The 14,022-nt window shown below is 34.8% G+C and overlaps 1 protein-coding gene across 2 annotated transcripts in view; it reads right to left on the minus strand.

The window, feature by feature from the left end:
• The window catches only part of RMDN2 (regulator of microtubule dynamics 2), a 93,988-nt gene that overhangs the window by 50,281 nt on the left and 29,685 nt on the right, over nt 1-14,022 (minus strand). For both annotated transcript variants that reach the window (XM_082356086.1, XM_082356087.1), the window contains exons 3-5: nt 6,976-7,150; nt 5,853-5,955; nt 2,004-2,064 (exon numbers count right to left, since the gene is read on the minus strand). In XM_082356086.1, coding sequence (XP_082212212.1) covers nt 2,004-2,064; nt 5,853-5,955; nt 6,976-7,150 — 339 coding nt within the window. The remainder of the gene's footprint in view (nt 1-2,003; nt 2,065-5,852; nt 5,956-6,975; nt 7,151-14,022) is intronic.

A 14,022-nucleotide genomic window follows, 5' to 3' on the forward strand; every position in this document is an offset into this window, starting at 1 on the left:
TCACCCTCGGGGTTAAATCCCACAGTTATAAACAAGGCAATTAGTACACAACAAAAAATGAAAAAAGATGAACAAAGGAGAAGTAGCCAGATTAGTGGAAGACAGGCTGGGAAACCCACTGAGTAAGAGTTAAGCATAATCTGTCCTCACAAGGTAAGTTTAAGGTGCTTATGAAGTCTTCAGAGAAGATTCAACATTGTTCCTTTATGGACATTTGGAAGTTCACACTGATAAGTGTCCTCAAATTGAGGGTTAACATCAAATGTACATTTTTAATGTGATTCTCCATGGATGCAGATGTTTGTATGGGAGAAGGAAGAGGACAGCAGAGGAAGAGGAGGGGGAGGCTCAGAGTTAAGAGTAGGGCTTCGGTGTTCTTTCTGCGTCCAAATCGGGCTAACCAACACCCAAACATCTCCATTACCGAAAGAGATGAAGCAAGTGTAGCTTGATCAGTATAAATTCATTACAGTTATACTAAAAATGGAAGAACAGAAGTACTTTAACACATATTAATTTATTAATATCAGTATTATGCAAATTAGTTGAGGAAGGTAAAGCTGGCTATAGAAATAATAGCCAAGACCCTTACATACTGGAGAAATGACCTTAAAGATATCTACCAGAATGTTAACTGCAAAATTACCTTTCTCCTAGAGTTGTGGCACAGACACTAGGGCACAGAACCATACTTTATCTATTAGGTATACTCCGGCTCCTAAAGCAAGACACTCTACTACCCACGCATGACACATTAGTAAAATGATTCACAGGTTCTGCCAGGCTTAGCCCTTCACCCATCTCCAGGCTATATAAGAGAAGGCAGAGTTCGCTGAAGCAGAGAGAGACCTGGAGGGGGGATTTCTGAGAATAGAACTACTAGGGTACTTGGGTTCCACCTCCCACCTTCTCATGCGAGACGGAAGGGGGTAGCCTTGTTTCTCATTTTAAGTGATGGCAGCTTCAAAAGACCTATTCTTATTTAGGCGTGTCCTTTAGAGTTTGGGGGACATAAAGAATGTTATCTGATTCCTGCCCAGGGAAGTTTTAGGATGAGAGTGTGTGAGTGGTGCTCCCCCTGCTGGTGGCAGTGTAAAGAAACAGGTCTGCTTTGGAAAAATCCTTTGCACTTTTGAGTTGGTGGGGCAAAAATGAATTTCCTGGAGGATAAATGTGGACCTGAAGAAAAGAAGTCATTTTAAGAGAGATTTGCCTAAGACTATCCCAGAAGAATAAAATAATCCCAAAGAGGGGTGGATTTCTGACAATCTAGGTCTGAGAGAAGGGTCAAAAATAAATTTATTACTATGTCTTCCTAGCACCTAAAGTACCAATATTACTGGGGAGAAAAAATAACTAAGAAATTAAGAAATGCTATAAAAACACAACTATGAGTAAAATGAAGTGTTAATTAAAAACAATATTTTTCTTCTTATTTGTGTTTTATAATTGTAAATATACAAAGGATCCAAAACCAAACATACTCAAGAATAAATGTTTTTGTCCCAAGGATATCCACCTATACCCATCCAACTAATTAGATTTCCTTTGTTTGAGCTTTCTTATATTAGAAATGGCTTTCCTTTGACTTGTGGAATTTGTATACCTTGACTCATCAAGGTACAATGGCTGATGTGCTTTTATTCTTTTATTCTTCTCTCTGCATTTCATTTCGAAATGTGGCATCACTTTAGTATTTGTTTTCAAACAAAATGTTATATGAAATTACATTTAATTAAATTTATCATGTGCACAGTTATTGGACTTGGTAGACTCAGTTATGAATTCTTCAATGAAAGTTTATCTTAAATATAATTAAAATATATATACTGAAAAATACATGAGAATAAACAGAACAAGAACAGTTACTGTGCTATATACTAAATATTCTTTTTAGTGAATGCGACACGTTAAGTGGGTCAATAATATTTTAAAAATCCATTGCAATTTATAAAGAGGCATATTAGAATTTTATAAAGACTGCATAAATTCTATGTACTTACCATAGATGACAATGTCCATTCATGGGTGCTCTAGTAATAGCTTTTTCACCTAATGTCTTTCCTGAAAGATAAATGCACTTACACTTACCACCTTCATCTGAGTTGGTGGGAGGTAAATTATTGAATTAAGCCAGTAGTTCCCAAAGTATGGTCCCAAGACCAGAAGCCATCACCTGGAATCTTGTTACAAAAGCAAATTTTGGACCACATGAGGGACCTGATCATAAACTCTGAGAGTCAGCAATCTGCGTTAACTAGCCTCTAGTGATTCTGATGTACGCTCAAGTTTGAGACTCACTGGGTTAAGTGATTTAACCAAGAGCAAGAGAAGTCATTCAATCAGTATTTAGAAGTGTTAATAGAAATTGTTTTGTAATTAACTCAACCAACATTTACTGAGTGCTTTCTAAGTATCATATTATGTGAGCCTCTGGGAATAAAAAGTCAAATAAGACACAGTTCTTGACTTCCAAGGATTCACATTTCAGTAGGCAGTAGGTATATAAACAAATGAATTATGTGCAAAAAATAAATACAAGGTAAAAAAGAGAGTATAACAGAGAACAGAGAGAGCAACTCTATCTAAAGGGGTAAGGGAAGATGTCCCAGAGAAGCTCTTGTCTAATCTTTCACAATAATGAGCAGGCTCAGTAAATAAATAATTCCCCTAAATAATTTTACTTAGTTTTAGAATAACTTTTAATAACCTATTAATTTTTGGATAGAGGTTTGTCTAAACCAGGGGTCCCCAACCCCCAGGCAGTGGACGGGTACTGGTCCGCAGCCTGTTAGGAAGCAGACCACACAGCAGGAGGTGAGCCGCGGGCGAGTGAGCAAAGCTCCATCTGCCGCTCCCCATCGCTCCCCATCGCTCTCATTACCGCCTGACCATCGCACCACCAACCACCACCCCGCCCCGGGGGGAAAAATTGTCTTCCACGAAACCGGTCCCTGGTGCCAAAAAGGGTGGGGACCGCTGGTCTAAACCACATTCTGAAAATCTTTCTCAAAAAGTGGCTGTTTTATTTTATGCCATCTCCTTTTCCCTGCTCTAATTTTTTTTTTTTTTTTTTTGCTTGAAGAGACTATCCAATGATCTACAAAATGTCCTTCTAAATAAGTAGTTTAGATAATTTTTATAAATAAAGATATTTTATTCTAAAATCATTTTCCTATTTGCTAATTTGCTAAGGTGGTACTTTATAGCTCTGTCCATTAAGAGAACTACCCTGTATAGAAAGCTACATAAACTGGAAAAAAACTAAAAGGAAGTATTTTAAAATAATAACTGATAGTACATTGTGGACATATATTAATAGAGTTAGTAATTTGGTAATGAATGATCGAAAAACATAAATACTTTTAAATGTACAGACTTTAAAAACTAAATCAACATTTTCCCTACATTGCCAAATGAACAAAAATAGCTTTTAGGGCACTGCCACAAGCTTAAAATAGAGGTGATTCCATCGCTCTGAGAATGTAAAATGGAGCTGGGTAGTATACAGATTGGTTTCGCAGCCTCATTTATGCAGCTTCAGCCTGAAAGGAAAGCTATTTCCCTTACAAAATTGTATTTTGTGATCTATTTGTGGCATTTGTATCAGTCACTTAATTCTGAAAATTACAATAATGTTCTTTTAGATATAAGATTCATATTTTATTTGGAAGACAAGTATGATCAATCATAGTACGTCAACAGATGTACTGCATAATGCTATATACCCCAGTTGGAGGTTCAGGAAAGAATTCTGTACTCTTCAGTGATCCAACCTTCCCTCGGCACACAAGTTCAAATATACTGTTATGAGCAATAACAGCACTCTTCCTCCCTTGTACTGGGTGCCAATGCCCTTCAACTCCAGGCTCCAATGTCTCAGCTCCAGTGTTCTTTGCCATCACCTTTGCCAGGCACTTACTACCTGTGCATTGAATTACAATTGCCTGTCTCCATATTGATCTTGTCAGTAAGTTCCTTAGTGTAACACTGTCTTGATCATATTCATGTCCCTCCTTCTCTTCTTCCCTCACCCCTCATTTTAACTTTGTTCCTAGACACGGTGATTTCGAATAAATATTTTGAATAAATAAATAAAAATTTCTCATAAATATTTCTTGGATAAAAAAATAGGAATTCTGTTAAATTTATTTCTATAACTGAATGAACACATCTGAGGCGTCACTGTTTTTTCTTTGACACTATAAACTTTTCTCTTTTTTGAATATATCCTGTCTCAATCCATGCTCCTTTCTTGTACTTGGGTACGAGAATTTGGATTTCCTCCAGCCTATTTCTTTCTCCATTTTCACCATCTCATACATTAACTCAGTTAAACTCTCACTCCATTTAAAAATACAGATCCCAAGTGATTTTACTATGTGAGACTTACTTCCAGAAGAAAGAGTTCCCTGCATCAACGTTCACCCCCGCCATCATATCCTCCTTTCTGTTATACCCTCTCTTAATATGCCACATTCTTCTTTACTAACAACTTACTTCAGTGTGTTTCTTTATATGTATGATTATTTTAGTAATACTATCTTCCCCACAAAGCCATAAGCTCCTTCCAGTCTGAGAACATGTCTATTTTGCTATCATATTTCTACCTTCTAACATAGGAGGAGCCTTAATGCCCAGGGCAGGGCAGGTGCTTAAAAAATATATATATTTTAAAAAATTATTTAATATATATTTAATATTGATGGATGTTGGAACAGTTTACATAGATATACTCTGACTTTCTCAGTAGATATAAAAAAAAGTCAGTTTGTTCTCTTTGGCTAAATTTTTATTTACCTTCAAGTTAATAAATCTCTTCCCTAGAATTCCATTTTTTTATAGTCTGCAAGAAGGATTGCTACAGAAAAACTGCCCCACAAAGCTGATGATGAATATGTAAAGAGCAAGAAGGGGAATTCCTTTCATCCTCCTCCCACTAAGAATTAAAGTACAGAGGCCACTTCGCAAAGAAACCTACAAGCGGAAGAAATGTAATTTCAAGGAACTTGGAAATATTTCCTTCTTAGAAATAAAAGTGACAGGGAACTAGACTGGAAGGAGATTGGCAGTATCATTATCTTCTTGCTGTTTCTTCCTCATGCTATCTCAGAGAAGGAAAGCTTGGAAAAGAGAAGACTTTGGAATAAAAAAACAAACAAACAAAAAAAACTAAAGAAGTTTTGATGTCAAATTACTATCCTGAAACTTAGCGGGCTTTTTGCAAGAAAGAGTTTGATACTCAGTGAGAGCCAAGGTTTATATATATATCAAATTTGACATTCTAGCTGTTTTTCTTTTGTTGTTGTTACTTTGGAAAATAGAGGACAGTATAATGAACAACTATGGACTCATTGCTCAGCTTAAACAATTAGCTAAAACAAGGCTTAAACAAGATTAGCCTTAAAACAAGGCTAATCTTGTTTTATCAAGATAAATTTTGAAAAAAAACTTTAAAGTATGAGTAGTTATTTCTTTGTGGTACCTGGAGTTCTACGTTACAGGGAGTAAGGAGGGTTATTTTAATTGTGGTGAAAGACTACTGCTATTATTGCTTCTCATATTATTACCACTTAATGTCTCGTCTTTCTGTGATTTTATAAACTTTAAAAGCTGGAATTTCAGTTTTTTCAGTTGCCTGTTCTAATATGCTCAAATATGTTTTAAGAACATGTATTTTTATTCTAAAAAATCCTTTCTGTCCTTAGACTATATAAGTAATAGGATATGTTGAAATAGATTAAACATACTGGTTTTAGCTAAGATAATTTAGCTTTAATTAAAATTCATTAATGGTTTACTATAGATAATGATTACTACTTGAGGATAATTAATATTTACAAAATACTTACCAATATTAGCATAATGCTTCTTTTCTTGTGCATTTGTAGATAGCTCATACATGTCTCCATAAGCACGAGCAAACCGCCAAATAAACTCTATTTCATCTCTAAACTGAATAGACAGAGCTGCACATTAGATAAACTCAGAAACAGGACCAGACTCTAAGTGTTTTCCACTGCAACTTTTAAAAAATTAGGTAAACTGGTACTTAGAAATGACTGTATCTATTCATGTGCATATCGCACTTTAAGTTCAAATATTCGTGGCTACAAAATGTGATGCAATGTAGTGTTACATTTGGATCTTAAAATCAATGAATATTATGCAGACACCAGCTAGCTCCACACCTACAAAGACGAGAAACTTGGTAGGTGTCAGAATTTATAAATTCTCTCTGGGTTGTAGTATCCTCTCCTTGTTTTCCTTTCTAAGTTATCTATTATTAATATGATGCTTCAGTGGGCATTTCAGATAATATCTGTAAGTTATTAGAGATTACATACATTCAAAAGAGGAGTCACATTTTTTACCTAAATTACCTAAATACAATCCTGGAGATTTAAAAACTTTTAGGTAATGCGTTTAGAGTTGCTAAATCCTCAAAGGTTAGACTTAAATCTCTCACGGGAAAGAAAAAGATTTATTGATCTTTGTGATATTGCAAAACCCACCGTTTTTTTTTCCTTTGGTGGTGGTGGGAAGGATGAGCTTTCCCAATTCAGCCCAGCATTAAACACTGGAAAACGATTACTGGTAAGACACAGTGAAATACTAATGGCTGTTATATTAGTAACTGTAAGATAGCGAGCTTAAAATGTAGCTTTTCCTCCCTCCAGAGAAGCAGCATGTCTTATTCTTTATCTGTTACAAAATATTTATGAAATATATCAGATTGATAAAATCAATGTCAGTCTGTATAATCATATCTCTGGTTTTTATTTTTATGACCTTTGAGCCTAATAAACTCATATTTACTTTTAAAAAATTGTAGTGATATTATAAAAAAATTTACATCAATCATTTGGCTTGTGTAAACTGTGACACGATTGTTATGGTCATAACATGAATGGGATAGTAGATTAAATAAAAAACTAAAACTATACAAGCATTTTATTATCCCATATTTCTTACCTTTTCTTTGTGGTCACAAAGTAGTTCAAAACTCTCCATTTTGCTGGACTCATTCATACGTAAATTATCAGCCGTCTGAATAAGGGCATCTAAATTTAATTCCTCTACATGAGTGTTAAATGCCTTAGGGAGTGGGAAACTCTGTTCTTCGGTATCAGTATTAGCTGTAATATACCTAAAATTGCAGAAATAATCATCAACTCTCTGTAAAGTTATACTATAATGGACAGAGTGATCCTTTTAAAATTTAAAATGTAAGTCAAATCATTTCACTCTTAGGCTTGAAACCCTGTAATGGTGCCCCTTTTCACTCAGAAAAATCTCAAGTCCTAATAACAGTCTACAAGGCTAGATGAGATTTGTCTCTCCCAGCTCAGTCACCTCTCTGACCTTGTTTCCCACCACGTTTCTCACTCAGTCAATTGCGTGCCGGCTGCCCAGCTGTTCCTTAAACAAGCCAGGGACACTCCTACCTCAAGACCTTTTCTTGCTGTTCCTGCTGATGGAATGTCTCTTCCTTCAGAAGGGGACATATCTCACACCCTCACCTCCTTCAAGTCTCAGTCAATGTCATCTTCTCAATGTGACCCATCCAGACCACTCTATGTAATGCTGTGACCACCACACTCCAACCTCCCTGTATATTTCCTTCACCTCCAATCAACCTTATCATGCTTGACGTTTTTTTCTGTAGTACATACCGTCTTCTAATATACTTTACTAACCTACTACATGTGCTATTTTTGTCAGTATCTCCCCCACTAGAATGCATGCTCCCTGACAATAGGATTCTTTGTTTTATTAATTGATGTCATCAAGTGCCTAGAACAGCACCTGACACATAGTGGATACGCACTGAATATTGCTGAATGAATGATACAGAGTTGTAGGAACTCAGCAGGCACTCAGGTATATATATTAAATATATATATAATATACATCTATACACACATATGTATGTATTTATATATATACGGATGCACACACACACATATGTTAATTTGTAGTTCAAGACGATGTTCTAACTCTTAGCTTAGTCTTTAAAAGTTCATGCTACCTCCCACATTTCCTTTTTGGTGGCATACAATGCAAACTATTTGTTATCATTTATTTACACACTGTTCTGTTCTAAAAAGATTTTAAGGAGGTATATAAGGATATATAACATATAAGAGAACAAATCAGAAGAGGTAGGAAAAGATAAAACAAGGCCAAATGTGAATGAGGTCAATAAAAAAGTACATATACTTTAGATATCTATACCCTTGCTACAAGGCACACAAATGTGGTTCTACATCTTCCAGCAGCTAAAGCAGTCACAGTTCCCAACAGATACTAACAAAGATAGAAATGAAGCAAGTTCTTGAGAGAAATGCACTTTTTTCCAATAATAAGACTCAAATTTCCTTCAAAGTCCTTACAAAGAAGACACTATGTGAAATGATGCTCAACTTCTTCAACAACATTATCAGTGGCAACTTCATTCTTCTAATTGCTCAAACCAAAAAACTTAGAATCATCCTTGACTTCTTTGTCTCTCCTAAGCAACATTCAGAAATTCCTGTTAGTTCTATCTTCAAAATATATCCAGAACCCAGCCACCTCTCACCACCTTTACCCGCTACTCCCCTGGTCTAGACCACCATCACGTTATCTGGATTATTGCAATGGCCTCCTATCATGTCTCCCTGCTTTAGTCCTTGACCATTGTAGTTTATTCTCAACATAGGAGCCAGAATGGTCCTTTAAAAAGCTGAATCAGATCATGTCACCCTTTGCTCAAAACCTTCCAGTGGATGACCAAATCAGAGTAAAAACCTAAGTCCTTAGAGTTGTCTACATAATCTAGTCCAATACCTCTGACTTCATCTCCTACCACTCTCCTGCTTGCTCAGCACTCCAGGAACTCTGGCTTCCTTGATATTCCTTGAACACATCAGTCATGTTCCTGCTTTAACATCTGTATTTGCTGTCCTTCTGCCTGTTATGTTCTCCACTGGATAGCCACATAATTTACTTCCTCACCTGTTTCACACACTTGCTCAAACGTAACCTTCATATTATTGCAGATGATACGATTATTTACATAGAACATATTAAAAAAACCCTACAAATTATGAGACTAATAGAGTTTAGCAGGTTGGCTGCATATAAGATTAAAATATGAAAGTGAGTTTCATTTTTAATATATTAGCAGCCAAAAGCCTAAAAAACAAAATTATATAAAATACTTTACTTACAATCATCTCAGAGAATATCAGACACCCAGGAATAAATCTAATAAAACATATGTAAAAATTCTATGGAGAATATCATAAAAGATATATTAAAAACTGTTTATAAAAGAACCTAAATTCATGGAAAAATATATCATGTTCATGGCTGGAAACAATTGATATTATAAATAAGTAAATTCTCTCCAGATTAATTCAATGTAATTCCAATTTTATAAACCTCACCAGAAATTTCATAGAATTTAATAAGATGATTCTAAAAGTTACATGAAAAGGTAAAGAGCCGAGAATAGTCAAAGCACTGTTAAGAAAGAGAACAGGGAGAGAAGACTTACCTCACCAGATATTAGGACCTATCATGCAGCTATAATAATTAAAGACAGCGTGCTATTGGTACAAGGATAGATGAGTGACTGAGAGAACAGAACAGAGCCAAGAAACAGCCTCATACACAAATGAAAGTGTGATATATGATAGATGTGGCATGTCAGATTAGTGAGAAGTTAACAGACTGAGCTGGAAAAAAATGGTTATCTCTAAGGAAAAAGTTGAAATTGAATCTCTGTCTTATAATAAAAAATAACTCTAGGGTATAAGGATGGTATAAGGAATTAAGTGTTAAAAATAAGTTTTTAAACTCTAAATGGAAAATATAGGTGAATAACTTTTAGTCCTTGGGGCAAGAAATTTTCTTAACCAAAATACAAAAGCATTAGCTATAAATGATTATTAATGATTATTCATTATGAATGATTAACCAATTTGACTATATTAAAATGAAAAACTGTTGCTAATCAAAAGATATTTTCAAAAATGCAAAAACACAGGGCTTCCCTGGTGGCGCAGTGGTTGAGAATCTGCCTGCTAATGCAGGGGACACAGGTTCGAGCCCTGGTCTGGGAAGATCCCACATGCCACGGAGCAGCTGGGCCCGTGAGCCACAACTACTGAGCCTGCGCCTCACAACGGGAGGGGCCGCGATAGTGAAAGGCCCGCGCACCGCGATGAAGAGCGGTCCCCGCACCGCGATGAAGAGTGGCCCCCGCTTGCCGCAACTAGAGAAAGCCCTCGCACGAACCGAAGACCCAACACAGCCAAAAATAAATAAATAAATAAATAAAGTAGCTATAAAATTAAAACAAAAACAAAAACAAAAACAAAACAAAACAAAACAAAATGCAAAAACACAAATTAAAAACCAGGAATATTTTGTAACACACACAACTGGAGAACATTAATATCAAGAATACATAAATATTTTCTAAAATTCAATGAAAAAGATACAATAAATGCAACAGAAATAAGCTCAAAAGAGGTTTTCCCAAATGAAAAAATACATATAGCCAATAAACATAAGAAAAGATGTTCAACATTCACTAGCGATCAGAGAAATACAAATCAGGACCACAGAGAGATATTATTGACACCTGCTTCATTTACAAAATTAAAAAATCTGACAATACCAAATGTTGGAGAGGAAGTCAATCCACGGATCTGATGTGAATGTAAACTGGTGAAACCAGCTGGGAAAGCGCTTTGGCATCATCTATTAATATTGAACTTTCACATATCTGAGGACTCAGCAACCAAGTCTCTGGCACATGTACAAAAGGAGGTAGGTGTAAGAACATAGACAACAGTACTTTCACAATAGCAAACCCCAGGAAACAACTGAAATGCCCAGTCAAGAGAGTGGATGAATATTACCCAACAGTCAAAATGAAAGAAATCCAGTGATGTGCAAAATAGGGAAGACTCTTAACAAACTTATATTAAGTGGAAAAATAAGCTCTTAAAATTATATACAACATGATCCCCTTTCCATAAAACAATCAAAATTCAATGTTATTTTTAAGGAATACACACATATGCAATAAAATTATATAGAAAGGACAGCAAGGAATGAACAATATAGATTATAGACTCAGGATGATAGTTACCCTCAGGTGAGGGGAGGCAGGGAGCCAAATGGTTTCATAGATGCTTATTACACTATTTATAATAACAAACTAAATAAATGAGCAAAAGTGGCACATGCATGCACCAGTAATCAGTGTTTGCATGAGCTAAAGACAGTTTTTAGTCCAATTCTATGCACCTGAGGTATAGTAAGAAAATAATAACTAAAAGAAAGTAACTGGTTTAATATCAGACAATATTATTTAAACTAAAACCCACTACATTGTACAATTTAGAAGGGTGATTTTATGGTTTATGATTAATATCTCAATAAAGATGTTATTTTTATAAGAAAAAAACTGAATATTCCTATAGCCATTAAATAAATTAAATCAGAATTTATATATATATTCTAGTAGAGAGAGATAGATAGAGAGAAGGGGGGGACACAGATAGCTATATAGTGAGCTCTATCAATATATGCAAAGAATTACTCAAATTCTTCTAAGGAATTGAAAAAGAGGAAACATTTCTCACCTCATTTTATGAAGCTAGTAAAACTAATACCAAAACCAAACAAGTATAGTATAATAGGAAATGAAAATTATAGGCCAATTTCACATATAAACATAGATGCAAAAATCCTCCAAAATATCAACCAAAAAACTTCAACACACGTGAGAGAATGCATTGTAACCAAATTGAGTTTCTCTCACTAATTACAAGCACAGTTAACATTAGAAAATTTCTCTAGCATAACAGATAAAAAGAGAAAAACTATATGATCATTTTAGTGGTTACCAAAAAAATTTTTTTCAGTAAATCAACATCATTTCAGCACAAAAGAAATACCAAATGCATAAAACAAGGAATAGAACTTCTTGTAATAGAATATAAACCAAAAACTATGATTACAGTTCATATGTAATGATGAAACATTATAAGCATTTTCCTTAAAATCAGAAATAGAAAAGGATGTCCAACATTGCTGCTTCTACTTAGCATGGTACTGCAGGTCCTGTTAGCACAACATTAAAAGAAAAACAAAAAAAAATTTATAAGAATTGGGAAAGAAGAAACAGAACTGTTATTATTTGAAGATTATTCAGTAGAAAGAAAACCTAGCTCCCCTTCCACCCAGCAAGGACACAGCAAGAAACTGTCTATGAACCAGAAAGTAGGATTTCACCAGATACCGAATCTGCTGTAACCTTGATCTTGGGCTTCCCAGCCTCCAGAACTGTGAAAAAGAAATTTCTGTTGTTTATAAGCCACCCAGTCTATGGTACTTGGTTATAGCAGCTCAAACAAAGACACTATTCAATACTAAAAAAAAAAAAAAAAAAAAAAAGAAAGAAAGAAGATCTAACAGAATTTACAGATAAGTAAATAAAACTATTATTTATGATCAATTATGTTCCTATATCTATAGAACAAGTTACAAAATGTAATTTTATAAAATATAGCATTTACATACTATAGGAATATATACAGGAAAAACACACAGTACCTAGGAAAAATTCCACAAGAGGTTTTTAAGACTTTTTTATAGAAAATTACAAAATATCATCTGAGAACATTAATGTGCCTAAATAAATGGAAAAAGATATCATATCCACTGACAGGAAAACTTAACATTAAAACAATTTCATATGGCACTAAACTAATCTACAGTTTTAATGCAATTCCAATCAAAACCACAATGGTGTTTTTCTGTGGAACTTACATGACTCTAAAATTAATATGGAAGGACAACTGTAGGAAGAAACAAGACACTACCCAAAGCAATATACAGATTCACTGCAATCCCTATCAAATTACCAATGGCATTTTTCACAGAACTGTAACAAAAAATTATAAAATTTGTATGGAAACACAAAAGACCCCGAATAGCCCAAATAATCTTGAGAATGAAGAACAGAGCTGGAGGAATCATGTGCCCTGATTTCAGACTATACTACAAAGCTACAGTAATCAAAACAGTATGATACTGGCACAAAAACATACACAGAGATCAATGGAACAGAAGAAAGAGCCCAGAAATAAGCCCTCACACTTATGATCAATTAATCAATGACAAAGAAGGCAAGAATATACAATGGAGAAAAGACAGTCTCTTCAATAAGTGGTGCTGGGAAAACTGGACAGCTACCTGTAATAGAACATTCTCTAAAACCATATACAAAAATAAACTCAAAATGGATTAAAGACCTAAATGTAAGACCAGATACTATAAAACTCCTAGAGGAAAACATAGGCAGAACACTCATTGACATAAATTGCAGCAATATTTTTTTTGGATCCGTCTCCTAGAGTAATGGAAATAAAAACAAAAATAAACAAATGGGACCTAATTAAACTTAAAAGCTTTTGCACAGCAAAGGAAACCGAAAAGACAACCTATGGACTGGGAGAAAATATTTGCAAACAATACTACTGACAAGGGATTAATTCCCAAAATATACAAACAGCTCATACAGCTTAATATCAAAAAAAAAAAAACCTAATCAGAAAATGGGCAGAAGACCTAAGTAAACATTTCTCCAAAGAAGACATATAGATGGCCAACAGGTACGTGAAAAAATGCTCAATATCGCTAATTATTAGAGAAATGCAAATCAAAACTACAGTGGGATATCACCTCACACCAGTCAGAATAGCCATCATTAAAGAGTCTACAAATAATAAATGCTGGAGACATGGAGAAAAAGGAACCCTCCTACACTGTTGGTGGGAATGTAAATTTGTGCAGCCACTATGGAGAACAGTATGGAGGTTCCTTAAAAAACTAAAAATTGAGTTACCATATGATCCTGCAATCCCAGTCCTGGGCACATATCTGGAGAAAACTCTAATTTGAAAAGACACATGCACCCCAATGTTCAGAGCAGTATTATTTACAGTAGCCAAGACA

This window comes from Balaenoptera borealis (genome assembly GCF_965194805.1).
Source record: "Balaenoptera borealis genome assembly, chromosome: 15".
NCBI classification, from domain to species: Eukaryota; Metazoa; Chordata; class Mammalia; order Artiodactyla; family Balaenopteridae; genus Balaenoptera; species Balaenoptera borealis.